Raw genomic sequence first — 18,908 nt, forward strand, 5'->3', positions numbered from 1 at the left:
TTAGGGCGATAGTAACGTTTTTCAAACAAAGTTCTTCGGCGTTAGCAAAGCTAAAAGAAATTCAGAAGCAAATGGGGCTTCCTGAACTTAAATTAAAGCAAGACGTCGTAACCTGGTGGAATTCCACTCTAGATATGGTAGAAAGGGCGGTTACTATAAAAAATGCCCTGATTTCCACTTTAGCCCTTGTAAACGCAGAATTAAATACAGTTTCCGCCACAGATTGGGCTATGTTAGAAAAGTCGACAGACATATTGCGAATTTTTCAAGAAATCAGTGCTAAGAAAAACGTTACTATTTCAAAAAATCTTGTCCTTGCTTATGCAATGTATCAGCATATCCAAACCTTTTACACGCAGGAAGATATAGAGCCAGAACTTAGGGCAGTACTTCACGTTTTCCGCGAAAATTTTTTTTAAAGATTTGGAAATATTGAAGACATGGACATATTAGCCGAGTCAACCGTTTTAGATCCTCGGTTTAAAAAATTTGAATTTAAAGATGAATGAAAATATGCCAACACAGTTGCGAATCTTCGAAAAAAATTGCCTCATATTTATTCCTCTAAAAATGTACTTCAACCCATAGAAAATCAGGAAGCACCTTCAACAATTTCATCAGAAAAAAATCATCCATGTGGTCCATGTTTGATGAAACTGTTGAAAAATCGGCACCGGAAAAAATCCAACCTCGGCCGTTATTATCGAATTCGACAGATATTTAGGCGAACCCCTTCTCAACCGAAAGGAAGACCCCTTAAAGTGGTGGTATGAACGTCGCCATGTATATCCCACGATTTATCGGTTTATGAAAAGACGACTATGTATTCCTGCAACGTCAGTTCCGTGCGAACGTATTTTTTCAAAAGCAGGACGTCAAAGTCTTAAAAGAAAAACGTGCACAGCTGAAATCTAAAAAAGTTTCCCAAATTTTATTTCTTAACAGCAATCTTTAGTAGTTTTAATATTAGTTATTACTTAGGTTAGTTATTCATGTGTTTGAATACCAACTTAGTTGTTCAAACAACTATGACTCATAATTAAGTTTTGAAAAAACTTAATTTTTTTGTCTTTTTATCTTTTTCTATTTTAATTTTTTTAAATTTAAAATGCCTTTTAAGTTGTTTAAATAAAAATTTCATTCAGTTGTTATCACTTTTTTATTTGTCCTTTTTAATTGTATTAAGTTTATGTATTCAGTTCTTTAAATTTGTTTGAATTGACGAATTAAACGTCTAAAAGTCTGAAAACTATGTATTTTATCATGTTTTCTTCATTCGAATAATTTTTAGAAGGTTAAAATTGTACATTCTAGTTATTCTACTATAAAAGTAAACGTGAACTACTGTGAACTAGTTCAATGAACTATTCTGGATTATGAACGAGACCGAGCGAACTAGTTCACGTAAATGCTCTGTCGGAGGCACTCGTTCACGCGCGACGTTGCAAAATTTCGCCTCTATGCGGTTTCCTATAAGTAACGAACGAAAACACGATCTGTATATTCATACATTTAAAACATTTTGAATTATTCAGCCATCATTATTGATTTGTATTGACTCTGTGACTTTTTTGTGAAATTTTTTAAATACGCTTTTATCGATTTTATACGACTTTTATCTAAAAATATCTATTATAAGCAGCTTTAATTTTTCTATCTTATACAGGGCCTGAGAAATAATAACATCTCGAAAAGTGAACATTTTCGCCCTATATTTCAGGAACAAAAGTAGTTGGAATATTTCTGTTTGTGGCTTTAAAAGTTTTAGAAAAAAGTGATACAAGGTCGCGAAAACCGCAAAGCTATATCTTAAAAAATTACTGAGATACCGTGCAATCTTATCCAAAATGAAACACAGTGTACAATCTATGATAACATACATTTAATGTCTTGAAAATGTAAAGCAATGATAATTTTTTTTGGACAGGAAAATATCCGTTCCATTGCAAAAAATGCAAAGACGACAAAAATAAAACGTGTAGGAGCTGCGGTTGTCACGAATGCGGAGGAAAAGAAAATTGGGACAAAATAATCCTCTGCGATGAATGTGATATGGGATATCACACTGATTGCCTGGATCCGCCTATGGACGACATACCCGAAGATGACTGGTAAGTTTTATATAAAGCAGGTATTGCATTAAAAATTAGTCTTATTTTGTATGATATTGGATTTTTATACTATTTAATATATATCATTGATTTGCAGGTATTGTCCTTCATGTAAAACAGATGACTCCCAAATTGTAAAAGCTGGCGAGAAATTAAAAATCAGCAAAAAGAAACTGAAGACTCCCGCTTATCAACAGAAAAATAACAAAGACTGGGGTCGGGGAATGGCGTGTGTTGGTCTTACAAAAACGAACGATAAAGTGCCACACAATCATGTCGGATCAATTCCTGGTGTTGAAGTTGGCTTTTGTTGGAAATTTCGACATGGGGTAAGTCATCTATAACTTCAACTTGTTCAGATGGTGTTAAAATTCACGATGCTTATATTCACATTTATGATGTACAGGATTGTTCTTTATATTTAGACAGAGTTTAGATCAATTATTGTACGGAATGGAAAAAAAACTTAAATATAAAAGTTGTAGAGTTTACCTTAAATCGCCAGGAAATATGCTAAAATATAATACAGGGGTATCACATATCATTATCGTATATGAGATTGTATTTTTTAAATGGAACGCTTAATTTTTGTTTGTATATTTGTATAATAAATGAAAAACCTTTTTCTTGTGATTTCAGAAATATATGATATGAAGGATACAGGCTAAAAAGGGAGAATGTCGAAAATCGTTAATTTTCAGGAAATCAATTTTTAATTTTAAAACCCAAAAACTTACTACTTTATTAATTTGTATTGAATGTATTGATGGTTTTAGTTTGTTATGCCTATTTGGGATTGAAATTGAAAAAATATTAATGAAATTCCATTTAAAAAATTTTTTACAGCAAAAAAGAAAAAGAAACTTTATACTGTGACAAACAAAAAGGAAAAATGTCACATATTTCCACTGTAGTTTTGTGGTATGATCAGTTTTTTATACACAAGCTATTTTAAAGCAAAACAGCAAAGGTTATTATTAATTGGGAAAGATACAGAAAAATAAATAAATAAATAACGCCTTTAGTATTATTATGCCTTATTTTACATACAATATAATATGTCACTAAAAAAGTCCTAAAAATCTACTGCACATCTTATAAATATCTCTTGTACTTAGAGCTTAAATAACCAGTATTGCATACCTTAAATTGAAGTGGTAAATTATTATAAAGAGTGTTTTTTTTTAGAGGCGGAGAACTTTAAATCGAAATTAAACACAAAATATTTTATCGATATGAACGAATTTGCTTTTATATTAATGAATTTTTTTTGGCATTAATATTTAAAAATGATTTCGGGCATGTGATCCCCACGGCTGGCGCGTACGTGACGTAATCTAGAGGTCCAATTTTCACACACTCTTTCCAGTACTGCAGGCTGTATTTCGGCAATCACGAGTCGTATGTTGGCTTCCAAGTGTTTAAGTGTTTCGGGTTTATCAGCGTAGACATGCGACTTAACATAGCCCCAAAGAAAATAATCTAATGGCGTCAAGTCGCACGAACGAGCTGGCCAGTTTACAGGTCCATTCCTTGAAATTATTCGTTGCTCGAATGTCTCTTGCAGTAAATTAATTGTTTGGCGCGCTGTATGGCACGTGGTATCGTCCTGCTGAAACCACATTTCTGCAACGCCTGCAACGGCTTCCAATTGAGGCACAAAAAAGTTGGTTATCATGTTTCTGTATCGCTCACCTTTTACTGTAACGTTCTGACCATCAACATTTCTGAAGACATAAGGACCAATGATTCCACCGGCCCATAAAGCGCACCAAACGGTTAGTTTTTCTGGATGTAACGGTTGTTCGCCAATAGCTCGTGGATTCTCATCCCCCCAAATTCGGCAATTCTGCTTGTTTAAATAGCCATTTAACCAAAAGTGTGCTTCATCACTGAACAAAATTTTTATATGAAATCGCGGATCAACAGCAATCTTTCCTTCCGCCCATTCAGCTAATGTACGGCGCAAAAGATGATCCTGGGGTTTCAACTCCTGGACAAGTTGAATTTTATATGCCCGCAATCCGAGATCTTTGCGCAAAATTTTCCATAAAGTGGATGGACATAAGTTCACTTGTTGAGAACGACGACGAATTGACACATTTGGATCATTATCAACACTATGCTGCACAGCAGCTATTGCTTGTTGCGTGCGCACTGTACGGCGTCTTACGGGATGCGTATTGTCGACTAGAGTAAAAGTGTTGCGAAAACCATCAACAGTTTCTCGAATTAATCTCTCTGAAGGACGATTATGAGCACCATAAAACTCACGTAATGCCCGATGTGTTTCTCGAATATAACCATGTCTTTCAAAATAAATTTGAACAATTTGGAAACGTTGCTCCGGCGTGAGTCTGTTCATAATGAATTGCCAAACCAAACTAATCTAAAATAGAGATGTTACAAAAAGAACGGAACAGGTTTTTGAGAATAGGTTTCACAAAGCCTGTTCAGTGAACAGTTCTGTTCAAAGAACGGTTAACGGAACAGTTCCGTAAGTTTCGCTATCGTTCCCCACGAACGGACTGACTACGCATGTTCTCAATATGTCGGGACTGCCACTGGCTATGCCGACGCCGGTTTTCGATTCCCGATTCCGTTCTTTGACGATTCGCGAGTGCTTGTCGGCTTGTTGACTTGTTCACGTGTATAGTTAGCGTGAGATGCCAAGTTGTCGTACTCATCGGTTCTTTGCTGTTATTTAAAATGTTATTTTATTTAACTGTGGGTTCTAAAAATGTTTGTTTTGTTTGCTTTTATTTTTTATACGAACGTTTTGCTTTTATTAAATAGGTATATTTAGTTGTTTTACGTTTTATTACTCAATTTTTTGAAATCTCTAATAAATTTTTAAATAAGAATAAATGAAAAAAGTTAATTATAAGTTTTACTTAGGTAGATATATTAAACAAATATCCATAAACAAATGTCTATATTATAAAATATACATTTTATACATTGAGTTTATTATATTGACAAACACCAAGATATTATAAACCTATAATAGCTTTGTGTTTGTATTCAAAAACAAAAGCTGATGTGCTTTAGAGTTTCCTAAACGGTTTCGCCTGTCAGTAAGTATTTGCCCAGCTTTTGAAAATAAATGCTCACAAGGAACAGAGGTCGCAACAACACAGCATTTTTTTCTTACCAATAATGCTAAGTTTGGGTAAACAAATCTGTTCTCGAGCCACCAAGTCAAAGGGTCCATTTTTCTTTCAAGGGGTTCATCTTCCATATATCTCTGGACTTCAATAATGGATCTGGCTGTTGAGGATTTTATTTGAGTGGGTTTGTTTGAGCTTAATTTGTCAACGGAGGCCCATATTGAGAGTTTCTGTTTTTTCTCGACATTAAAAGGTTCGGCAATTTTTGACTCATTTTGTTGACTTCCCGTTTCGTCAGTACTGGCATCTTTTTTAACTTTTTTCTGCTGCTCCAAATCTTTTCTATAAATAATGTCTGCTAATGCAGAAATTACTTCCTTTTGAGCTTTTTTTCCCGCATCTTCGCTCATAAAAAACAGGGTTTTAAAACGTGGATCCAAAAAAGTACACATGGCTAATGTATTGCTATATTCCACATTTCCAAGGCGTTCCGTAAGTTCTTTTTCGAGTTTCTTTGCCACAACTTTTGCATTCACAGCAAAGTCTGAAGACTCTAAAATCTGTTTGCAGACACCCAACAGCCCATTAGTAACAACAATTACTAATGAGGCAGTCATGTACTGTTGACCGCTAACGACCTTTGTTGCCTCTTCAAAAGGTTCCAGCACTTTTTGCAGATCCCGAAGTATTTGCCACTCTTCCAAACTAATGGGTGGCAATGTGACGTCCAAGAGAGCTACCGTACTCCGTACTGCTTCCTCCAGTTCGGTAAATCTTTGCAACATGTAGAATGTGGAGTTCCACCTTGTCGCCACATCTTGAATGAGTTTGAGAGGATTCTTGACTCCACTGTTCTGCTGAGTTTTTATCAGTTTAAATGCTGCCTTGGGGCTTCTTTTAAAATGACCAACAACAGTTTTAACTTTATCTAAAAGTTCTCTATTTAAGTCTAGATTTAGGGCACTTTGAACTATTAAATTAAGTGTGTGAGCAAAACACCCAAAATGCTTCCACCCAAGTTCTTTAGCTATTGCTGACTTGATATTTGATGCATTATCTGATACAGCGAGCATAATTTTTTTTTCAAGTCCCCATTCTTCTGCTACAGATTTCAAGTCAGCAGCAAGATTTATGCTAGTATGAGCCTTATCAAAGAAAGCACATTTTAATAGGGCTGACCGAAACCTAAATTCTTCATCTATAAAATGTATTGTAATTCCGACAAAACTATCATTTGTCTTGGAGGTCCAGGCATCAGTTGTTAGGGAAACTGATGAAACTTTCGAAATAATTTCTTTAACACGCAAGACGCACTCCTCATACAAACTAGGTATGTAACTCCTCGAAATTGTTTGGCGAGATGGAATTCCCTGAATCCCAAATTATCGACAATTCTAAACGGCTGGTAGTCCCAATAAAAGAGTTTAAGTAGCTGGGCATCAATTTTTTTTTTACAGCTTACTGTCACTTTTTTTGGTAAATACGATGACAAGGTGGTTTGACGTGGTTTTGGGTGAATGGTGCCACTAGAGCCTGAGAGCTAATTGAACTAGTACCAGGATTGGAGCTCTCAGTAGGCAAAGGCGCTTGTTCCTGTGGTTTTTCTATCTGAAATTAAAAAATATACCTTAAAAATAACGCAAATATAATTTATTTATTTATTTTGTATCTCAAAGTCTTAAACAATCATTGGGCTAAAAAAACAAAATTAAATAGCAATATTATTCGCGATTCGCATTTCGCAAGCCTATATGAACTAGGCTTAATCCTCCTTATTCGCGTCTAAACTGTGAAACGTCATCTGACAAAGAAAAATTGAAGAAAGGATTGGCCTATTGCCTATTGGCCATGGTACATTTTGGCGGTAAACGCATCATCTAAAACTTATACATGACTTTTTTTACCAAATAGCAGAGGTGGCGCTAGGATATAGCGATATAATAAACTTAAGACTGTGATTACTCTACCACATAATATGTATGTATTATGTATAAATTAAAATATAAAATAAATTTATAACCAAGAATATGTACTTACCTCAGAATTCCCTATCGTAATGCCATTTCTAGTTGTTTGTGTTTACCCTACTGACAATTGCACCGTAGGATGTTTTTTAGAAATATGTCTTTTTAAATTCGAAACAGAGGATTTAAAAGAAATATCACTCTTGCAAATGTCACATTTTGCGATTTGATTAGTCTTATCTACGATTGTAAAAAAACTCCATACAGGGCTGCTTTTTCTACTCATTTTGAATTAGACAAAAATGTTGATTGCAACACAGCACAACGCGAAAACAATTAAAACCACAAAACAAAAAAAACAGTAAATACTAAATAAAACAAGGGAGGCTACTAAGAATATACTGACAACAGGTTCTAACTTATCAGAACTGATCTGTCAATGTCAAAATTAAAACAATAATAAAAAATAAAATCCAAGAAAATAAAAACATTAATATTGTAAGCGATACCCAGATGACGGCGTATCAAAATATTATCAAACTTTTTTCGGTAGTTTATAGTTTTTTTTAAGGCTTAAATGGAAAAACCATGTGTAACCATGTAAACATGCATTTTCTTGTATAACGGTGAATTTCGTATTTTTGAAAAAAATTAAAATACTTAAAAATAAGAAATTTTTTTCATAAAATTTTTTCTTTTGAATAAAGTATTTATTATTATACTATTATGAAACTTTTAACATAACGCATAAATAACATTTAAATACATACAATACAAAAAAAATTTATTAAGTGACCTTAACAAACATACAAAAATTAAGTAAGTTTAACTTTAACTTTATATAAAAGTATAAAACGCCATATAATCGATGTCTTACCATAGATCCATACAATTAAATCAAAAGAACAGATGAACAGGTGAACAGGTTTATAGAACATGTTCTCTGAAAAGAACGGAACAGTTTGAACCTGTTCACGATTTTTACCTGTTCTTTAACATCCCTAATCTAAAAATAACCCAGAACTATCAGGTCGGCTGTCATAAAAAACAGTGTTGCCAAATGAAAGTTCTCCGCCTCTAAAAAAACACCCTTTATATAAGTTAACACAATACTACTTTTACTCTTTTTAATACTCTTTTTAAAAAAAGAAGTTCTATGTTGTGGCATTGTTAAATAATTTTTATCTAGTAAAGAGCGATTATGCACAGCCTCCCTATATATGAAGTGATGTGCCAGCGACTTGACGACGATCCCAATTTATTGGAGAACATTTGCTTCAGTGACGAATCGACCTTTTTTTTTTTAATGGCCTGATGAACAGACATAACTGTAGATACTGGGATAATGAAAACCCGCATGTTTTTCGGGAAGGCCATACCCAATATCCCCAAAAAATTAATGTTTGGGCAGAAATTTATGGGAATGAAATAATCGGGCCATTTTTTTTGGAAGAAAATTTGACTGGCGAAATTTATTTAAACCTTTTAGAAAATGCAATATCCTTTCTTCTCTTCCTTCCTTCTCCCCTCAATAACCTTTCCATCATCCAAACTATGGAAAATCAAGTAGATGAACATGGTGCTATATTATTGAATGAAAATAATATACATTTTCAGCAGGATGGAGCTCCCGCGCACTACACTTTGGTAGTTCGAGAATGGCTTGATGAAAATTTTTGAGAAAAGTGAATTGGCAGACGTGGTGCAATCGAATGGCCTGCGCGGTCTCCGGACCTAACCCCACTTGCCTTTTTTTCTTTGGGGCTACTTAAAAAACAAAGTTTATAAAACCCCACCTGAGAGTATTGAGAATTTAAAAAATAGAATATTTCAAGAATGCAGAGAAATTAGCGGGCAGACCCTTGCCAATGTTCGTAAGGAGTTTGAAAATAGGCTTTTTTATTGTCTTACTAATAACGGCGCGCATTTTGTACATTTAATAAAATAAATTTGTTAAACTAATTAAATTTGTTTTTCTACCCTACCGATTTACACTTTATTTGCTTCTTGGTCAATCAATTTTATTTTTGTTTACAATCATTAATAGCATAATCAATGCCCTTTAAAATAATGTATCACACCATGGGGTAGCCATTTGACATACCAAAGTTTGGCGTAAATAAAATATTCATTATTTCTAGACAATTTCGCTAACTATTTGCCGTTGAATAGAGAATTTTACGCTGCTTACTATGATGTATCACACGATGGGGGTTTCCATTTGACATATTAAAGTGAGATTAGCTGGAGGTGATTGACAGAACTTCAGTAAATGCATAATTAAACGTCCCTCTGTATATCTAATTTGACGTTTTTTTTTCTTTTTTTTTTATAAAAGTTATTAAGGGTGGATCGTTTTGAAATGAAAGCACTGTATAAACCGGTTTTCCTTAATAGCCTTTCTTAAAACATCATTGAGCCACGAAGACAATTTATAGCAAGGTGAATTGACAAAAGAAGCAGCAGGTCTAACTGGGTAATCCTTCTTGTGTATTTTGGATACAAAAGTGGGGGTCTAGGCCTCGTTGAACAAATTGGTCAAATCCTTTCAACTTTTATTAATTTTTTATTCAAATTCTTTTTAACTTAATGTTCAACTTAAAGCTTTAAAAGTTCTTTTACACTTTTTAAAAAATTCTGCATATATTTTTAAAACACAATTTAATTGCTTAAAATTAATTAAGCTAGTGTCTTTGCTAGCAAAACTAATTTTTTTGAATATTTAAAGCAAAAAAATGTATCAGTGTTAAGGCATTTAAACAAGGTTGATATAATTCTTTGAAAAATACTGCATTGGCAATTAATTTATCCTTTGAATTACTTAACAAAGTGTTATATTGATAATTTTTGAAATATGGGCGACGTTCTGTAATAGTGGAATACTTAGCATACGTTGGCAAAAAAAACCTGACTATAAGGCCTGTGTAAAATTTATACCTGTTTTATTATTTGAGTCTCTGTAATAGAAACTTAAATATAAAAAAAGTATTAAACGTGATTATCAGATCTATACTTGATTCATATATTGCAGGTTGCAGAGTCAGGAGTACATCGACCTCCAGTTGCGGGAATACATGGAAAAGAATCCGACTGTGCTTATAGTGTTGTCCTTTCAGGAGGTACTGTAAATTGAGACTTTTTTAACGAAAAATTAACCTTTTTTTTAATTCTGTTTATTTTATTATAGGATATGAAGACGATATTGACTACGGCCATGAATTCTTATATACTGGTGCAGGAGGAAGGGATTTATCGGGTAACAAAAGAACTAGTGTACAGAGCTTTGACCAAGAGCTTAATAGAACAAATAAGTGAGTAATATTTTATTAGAAGTAATTTTATGTACCGGATGACCCAATAAGACTGTTCCTCGGCCATATTCTGGGAATAGTTCGACGTATAACTTAGGGGTAAAAAAAATTATCAATAAAAAAAAACTGTTACCATAGGTCGGTCATGGAAAATGGCTGAAAAATATTTTCAAATTCGTTAGTGCCTTTGGAGCAACATGAATGTTACGTGAAATGATACGTGAATGATTTATATTTTTTAGACTCACAATTGCCGCTTTAACATCTTATTCATTTTGTAGCTAAATTTTTAATAGTAATATGTTTTTGAATAGTCTCATTTTCCCAATATTTGAGGGTAGGAAGGAGATTTTGAAAAGCGGTTTTCACTGGTTTCTTATTATTTAGCCAGTTTTTTTTATAAAGAAAAAGTCTGTCATTTGATTTTTTTTTCAGGATTTTAGGTCAATGTGTCAAAATTAGCTGAGAAGGTGTAGCGTTTTATTTTTCTACTCCTATTTTCATTAACGCTCCATTGATATTTCATTAATTTCAATAATTATATTAATAATTTCAGTCAACTTCTTTTATTCATATTTCTTTAAATTCACACTGTCAATGACACATTACTACTGTAACGCATCACTCTCCTGGTTTAATTATTCATGCTTTCTGTTGACGGGGTCCGTCACTATTCTGGTTGGTCTCAATTAATATTTTCTCTGATTGGCTGATATTGACAGCTCAGGCGAGAGGTGGGGTCGTTACTTATTTAGTCGGTACTGCATCCATTTTTCGGGACTTGTTCCCGTGTTGCAGGGAGAAGCGCACGTAAAAGGCCATTTTTTTTATTTCCGAAGTCTGTGAAGCAGGAAGTGGCCAATATGGTTTGTAATTTATAGTCCTTTATCTTGTTCCTTTAGGGAACCGTTTATTTCATAATTCTGGTGCAGGATGCCCAAGATTTTAATGGATAGATAATGAAACTTTATTCTTCTTCAATTTATTGATGGCTGCAGGCTTTTGATTTCCCCGGGAAATTGCTGAAAACGGTGGAGCTGGAGCCAGAGTTAGAGCTAGTATTAGAGATTCCCAGTCCAGATAGCTAAGCTACAAATGGCATACATTCACAGCCTCGATTTTGAAGGCTAGCTGTTCATTTCTTGGAGGAATATACAGGCCAGTTTATTCCATTTATTTAAATATTACTAACCATAGATTTGTCACTTATTTAAATTTTTATTAATATACCTTTAATTTCAATTTATTGCTACAACTATTTAATCAATATCATAATTTGATACATCAATTTCTTATCTATAATTTTAGTTGTTTTTTGTTCAGTATTTTTCAGTACCTTTTTTGGTAGTTAAGTAGATCTAACTCGGTTAAGTCTGATATGCCTTAGGTAAAAAGGTTCATGAACTTTCCCCTGCGTACTACAAATATATACAAAACACTTTAATAATTGCAATTTATTTTTCAAGTGCTAAAATCTACCTAGTAGTGAAATCATAATTTAAATGTTACTTTTGTCAAACTTATTTTAATCATATCAACATAATTCATATTTTAATTCATTATAAATTATTAACATTTAACAGATCAGAACATGAGGTTTACATATCATTGATGTAAAAATAATTTGGTTGTATTGTTAAGATACTTTTTTTGCCTCTTTAAATCTACTTTATCCAGGGTCATTTAATTGTTAATTGAAATCTATATACCAAGTCTTTTTCTAAGTTTTCTCTCATTTATAAAAAAAACCTAAGTGGCGTCCTCTTATTTAATAGCCAGTCCTAAGTGAACCTTCGAACAATCCCAAGTCTCCAATAATTCTGAGCTACCGTCTGCAAACTCTTTGCAAAATAGTAACACTGTAAAGTTAACGCCACAAAGGATTCAACTAAATCAACTATATTCTGATTCTTATAGCTCAGGAAATGTTCTTTTCAACAATACCTAATTTGTTAAAATTGGTAAAACCATTAAGAAGTTAAAGCAGGTTATTGTACAAATAATTGATCGCCCCCCACCGTCTGATATCACTGATTTTTTTTACGAAAATGATAGATAAACTGGTTCTCTTTAAAAATGTTAAAAAACTTAGTTTATCTTGAAAAATTTAAAGATAATGCAATTTTAAAATTTAAGATGTCAGTTACGCCCTCTGGTGGTAATTTTTACTTGATACGATTACTCTGATGCGATTCTTCATGGCTCATTTATTCATAAAATAATTTTTTTTACCCTAAGTCATCCGACGAACGTTTCCTGAGATATGGTCAAGAAATAGTCTTATTGGATCTTGGTCTTCACCCGACTCAGAATATTCCATTTAAGAAAAATAACGGCATGTTTATTGATTACTTTCCGGTATAGTTATGTTAGTATAAAAACAGAAACATCAACTATAGAGTCCGGGTCAGTCTGAAATTCTTAGAAAGGGAGTACCTCAGGGATTTGCCCTTTTATTCGCGATCTTAGAACATTGGCTAGAAGTACCATACAATGGAACTATGGGCAGTTTGTTTGCTTGCAACATCTCTGATGCAATGATGCCAAATGCTTGTGCATAGATTGCAAAAAAATACTTTATAATGTCATAAAAATTTATCACTTAATTTGACAGACAAAACAATACTAATGTTCCTCCTCTATAAAATATCAAATTTTTTTTTAAATGTGTAATAAGATATAAGATATAATGAAGTCGATATTCAACGTTAAATGAATGTAAATAACCAGTGACGTCGTCAAAGAATATTTACATGATAAATATTTATTAATAATAGAGTATGCTTTATACTAGGGCTTGGAATTTTGGAAAATTATGTATTCGAATACTCACTTCGTTTTTTTTTTTGAATATTTGAATTATTCATTATTCGAATAATCATACAAATATTCGAATATATTTGAATATTCAAATATTTGATTACTTGAGTAATTCATAGATATATTTAAATAAAGGAAACCTCTCATACAAAATATCTTGGGATATACCTTGACGAAATTTTAATTCGCATATACATACTTAATGTCTATTTTATGAATTTTAGATAAAAATGATCATATATTAACTCAGTCAATTCAAAGATACAGAATTTTAGTATGGGGAGAATTATACAGGGTGTCCGGAAGCTAGATGCAATCCTTTAAGGGGGTGATAGCTGACTTAATTTCAAACATTTTAAGCTAAATATGTCTAGGTCGAAATTTGTTTATAAATTTTTTATGGGAATTTTTGCATTTTTCTCAAGAAATACCAAAATTTCACACTTAAACGGTAATAGAGCACAAGTTACAATTAGTATCGGAGTTTCAAAGTTTATTTTGTTTTGTCTAATATGTATTAATAAAAATACGATCAATTCCAAGCTTCTGTATAAACTTATAGAAAAAATAGAGACATTGAAACTTTTTAGTGCGGTGCGAATCGATTTTTTCCAGTCGCCTTCCGTCCAGCTTTTTTAATATACTAATTACTAATACATTTTAGTGGTCAAACCACTCAAATCGAGCAAGAGATACTTACACAATGATTTGTAAATGATGCTTATTTCTTAAGTGATTCCATAAATTGCTTGTTCCTGTCTTGTTCTTGACATTATACAAACAAAATTTGCATTCAACGCGATCATCCGTTCTATTAAAATATTGCCAAATTTTGCTTTTCGAACTCATATTGACTTACTACTAGACTTACTGTTAATTAAGTCAATTAATTTAAAATTAACCCTTATACCGTACTTAATCGTTCGCTTTTATACACAACCAGAGTCAAATACAACTAGTACAACTACGCCGTGCCGTGCCACGTGGAAATCTGGAAAGTGGAAATATTAAATGTTCCCAAGAACGATAACCCCCGTAGCTTGTATGCAAAGAGAAGAAAAGATCTGGCCCGCAATATTTAAATATTCGAGTATTTAAATACTCAAATATTTGAATACTTGAATATTCAAATTATCGAATATGCGGATATTCGAGTATTCAAATATTAGAATATTTGTTGAAATTAATAAATTTTTTTGCAAAAACTCGATATTTGAATATTCGAATATTTGAATATTCGAATGCAATTGATGCAATGCAATTGATAAATGAATACTATATTTTAAAACAAAATTGACAGATGAAAATTTCAAGATGGCTGCTGGGTGCCATCTTGGAAAGAATCAAAAAATTAAATGGAAAGGGTGGTCTTGTGGTACATCATTTTGAAGCCACTGACGAGTACTTTATAACCCTAGAATATAAATTCAATATCTTTACCTACTACAAAATGGTGGTACGTTTAATAATTACCTGAATACCAAAACACTGACATGCATGTTAGATTACTTCTTCTACAAATTACGTTTTAAAAAACACTTTTTATTACTTTTAAAATTACAAAAAATACATTAACTTAAAATGATCATAAAATAATGGCAAAATGACTTGATATCTAATTATAATATAATGCTATAATAATTGCCTTAATTATGCTGCATGCTTTTGGTTTGTTCTCCTTTTATATTTTCTTGAATATGCCGATTCAATGGGAACAGGCGTCTCAGGGTTTCTGCTGACTGTGAGGTTGCAGTTCCTTATCGGGTTTAGGATGGCGTAATTTGATCCAATGAAAATCAATGACGGATGACTTTGTTAGAGGTGATCGGTGTTATGGGAATTGAATATAACATACATATCTATAAATAATTGTTATTCTCTGCCGTATGCACAGCGAGAGCGATAATTTTGATAAAAGTTTGTTTTGGTTTTTTTTATTGCCAGTGACAAAAATATCAGTACGAAAACAAATATCATTGTGTAGTTAAAATATTCTCATTTAGTTTTAATGGTAGTAGTTTAAAATGGTCAATTCTCGTCCAATGGGTAACTTTCACAAAACCGAAAGGATTTTCAACGATCGACGTTTTCCGTTTTCCGAATTGTCTTATTTGTAGAAAATATTTGCGAGAACTTGTATCTAAACTTACAACAGCTGGTAGTGTAAACAACAAAAAGCTTCCCCGACGTCTGTCCATTTCGGAAGAAGAGCAAGTTCAAATAATTGGTGGGATGATAGTTGTTAATCCCCAACAATCAACTTTCTCCGTCGCGAATAAACATGAGGTTTGTCCTTCTATTGTATGGAGACTTTTGAAAAGGAATATGTATCATCCGTGCAAAATCCAAATGGTATACCAGTTAATCTTAATACTTCTTTATTTGCTCATATACCTCCAACAGCTTAGCATCGTCAAAAAGTATAGACTGTCAAACGCCAATAATACAGTGCATAAAGCGAGACATTAATGTTTTAGAGTTTTACCTACATAACATAGCAAACAAAAAAACTTACATTTTTTTTTTAATTTTATACAGGTGTGAAAGTATAATATTCGATAAATTTTGATAGAATAGGTTAAAGACTATTGTAGAATTCGTCCAAGTATGGACAGATCTCCAAAATCAGGTTTTTCGTTACTTGCTTAAATCTATTTAAATGTAGTTGTTTTGTGGTTTCGGGTATTGCATTAAAAAGTTTTATGGCATTAGTCATATAGCCCTTATGGGTCAGGCTAAGCCGGTGTTGTGGAAGTAAAAGATTTCCCTTATGTCTTGGTGTCATATACAGTATCGGACAAAATTAGAGAGACTCGACTACTTACGTCTTTTATGTAAGATAAAAATGATTAAATTCCTCTTTTTGTGCTGAAGGATGTTATGTTTTGAAGTAGTTTAGAAAGGCACTAAAATAAATTTAAAAAAAAAAAACATTTCTCAAGATTTATTAGGAAAAATAAAAAAATGCAAAAAATTCTGTGCGACAAAATTAGAGAGACTTATCCTTAAAGTACATTTGTACCCTATAATAATGAAACTAACCTAATACTTTGTCCAGTACCCTTTATTCTGGATAACTTTTTCACATCTATTCGGCATCGATCCAATGAGATTCGAAATTACAGCCGGATCCATTGATTTCCAGGCATTCTCGATTTCTTCAAATAATTGAGCACGATTCCCGATGTTTTTAGTGCGAATCTTTTTCTCTATAATCTCCCAAAGATTTTTAAATGGGTTCAAGTCCGGCGATTGCGGTGGCCATTTTAAAACTTGAATTTTGTTAGCCAAAAACCATTCCTTCACAAGTTTGGCCGTATGTTTGGGGTCGTTATCGTGTTGGAACGTGAATCTTAGCGGCATTTACCATTCGGCGTAAGGCAACATTACATCTTCCAATATAGTCCGATACATAAATCTATCTATAGTGCCCTCAATTTTGTGGATAGGACCCATTGCCACCTCCGTGCTTCACAGTACCAGAAACATATTTTGGATCAAGCCTTTTGTTTGCTGGGCGATGTACGAACTGCGCTCCATCACTTCCAAAAATATTATATTTAGACTCGTCACTAAACAAAACCTTATTCCAGTCCTTAGCTGTCCAGTAACGGTGACGTGTTGCAAATAACATTTTAGCGGCTACATTTTTTTTTGATAGATGGGGTTTTTTTGCTGGTCTCCTTCCAGGAAGCCCCGCCTCCACTAATCGCCGCTGCACAGTCCTGGATGAAACCCCAGGCGCCTCCAATTCAGCCAAAATCTGTGTTGAAGATAGACGCGGATTATTCTGACTTAGTCGTTTAATTTTCCTGTCCAGCAGTACTGAGGTTTTTCTCTTGCGGCCACCTCTTTTAAGGTTTGTCACTCTTCCACGGAGCTGATAATTTTTTATTGTTCTGGAAACCATTTGTTTACTGACGTTGAATTGCTCTTTTATTAATTTTTGTGAGCGACCTGAGTTATAGGCTTCTATAATTTTTTCTTTTAGGTTTTATCGCGACTTCAGCGAAACTAAATACAAAATGAGTCTCTTTAATTCTGTCGCAGTAATTTTTTATCAATGTTAAAAACATTCTTTAAATAAATGTAAACATGAGCTACAAAAATGAATTGTTGATAATAGAATTCTTGTCAACTCCGGTATACACTGCTTAACAAATATTAATATTATTTCAAGTACAAAAAATTGGAGTTGGCAAATAGAGAAGTCTCTCTAATTTTGTCCGATACTGTAGGTGCCTACTATTTACTGTGCTAAATCTAAAAGAGTGTGTTCTAGCAAACATCAGACATTGGTGGATGTATAGGCCAGGCATTGTCATGATTTTTAAATTTTTGAATAGAGGTCTATAATTATCTTGGTTTTTTGTTTTCTTCTGAGTATTTCTTTTGTTTTAGTGATGAATATACATTTTTTCTCAACGGTAATGTTTATAGACAAAATTGTCGTTATTGGAGTGACACTTATCCTCACGTCCTTCGGGAAACTCATACTTAATATCCAGAAAAAATAAACGTTTGGGCAGGGATATTAGAAAACAATTTTGTGGAGCCTCTATTCATCGAACAAAATTTAATAGGGGAACTCTATTTGGATATGCTGGAAAATACTATTGACCCTCTAATCACCGAAATTGTCAAAACGAATCCTAATGAATTCAATATGGATATTGTATTCCAGCAAGATGGAGCTCCACCACACTACTCCAGACAAGTTCGGAACTATTTAGATAACAATATCCGCGGTCGTTGGATTGGCCGTCGAATGGCCTTTTTTTATGGGGCTATTTAAAGCAAAAGGTGTACGAAACTGAATCTGCTTCAGTATTGGATTTACGACAGACAATAACGAATATTTGTAGCAATATCGATGTTAGTGTATTTGAAAATGTTCGGTGTGAAATTTCGGACCGACTGTTCTTGAGTCAAGAAGTTCAAGGCAACCATTTCCAGCATCTTCTCAATGAACTTAATGTATTTATTCGATATATCAAGTTAAATGTTAATATATTCAGATAATTATTAAATGTACCTACCATCATTTTGTAGTATATAAAAATATTGAATATTTATTCTAGAGTTATAAAGTACTCGTCAGGAGCTTCAAAATGATGTGCTACAAGACCACCCTTTCCATTTAATTTTTTTTACAAGATGGCGTCCAGCAGCCATCTTGAAATTTTCATCTATCTATTTGGTTTAAAACGTAGTACTCATTCATCAGTTGCATTACCTCAAGTTTCAATATTTTGAATTGTTGAAAAAATAAAGAGGAGGGAGGGACATTAAAGAAAAGCACTGTATATAAGTAATATTACCATTTATGAATTATTTATGTATTTTTTACGTACTTCATTAGAATAGAATTAGATTCATGCATATTCTGTAAACTGCCTCTAATGGATAGTACTCTTAGTTCTATGCTTCTTAAATATATGTTTTTTAAAGTGTTTGCTCTGCAATTATGTTTTTAGTATAACCAGCCACAAAATTTCGAGTCTCTTTTCACATGGGTCTAGCGTCCTACAATCTATTTTGATAATGGTAAATGAATGAATAAGTAAATGTATAATATAATATCTCATAAAA

General features: G+C 33.0%; 1 protein-coding gene across 2 annotated transcripts in view; it reads left to right on the plus strand.

The window, feature by feature from the left end:
* The window catches only part of LOC126736027 (E3 ubiquitin-protein ligase UHRF1-like), an 89,352-nt gene that overhangs the window by 46,407 nt on the left and 24,037 nt on the right, over positions 1-18,908 (plus strand). For both annotated transcript variants that reach the window (XM_050440217.1, XM_050440216.1), the window contains exons 5-8: positions 1,928-2,111; positions 2,209-2,440; positions 10,217-10,304; positions 10,373-10,496. In XM_050440217.1, coding sequence (XP_050296174.1) covers positions 1,928-2,111; positions 2,209-2,440; positions 10,217-10,304; positions 10,373-10,496 — 628 coding nt within the window. The remainder of the gene's footprint in view (positions 1-1,927; positions 2,112-2,208; positions 2,441-10,216; positions 10,305-10,372; positions 10,497-18,908) is intronic.

This window comes from Anthonomus grandis, chromosome 5 (assembly GCF_022605725.1).
Source record: "Anthonomus grandis grandis chromosome 5, icAntGran1.3, whole genome shotgun sequence".
Classification (NCBI taxonomy): domain Eukaryota; kingdom Metazoa; phylum Arthropoda; class Insecta; order Coleoptera; family Curculionidae; genus Anthonomus; species Anthonomus grandis.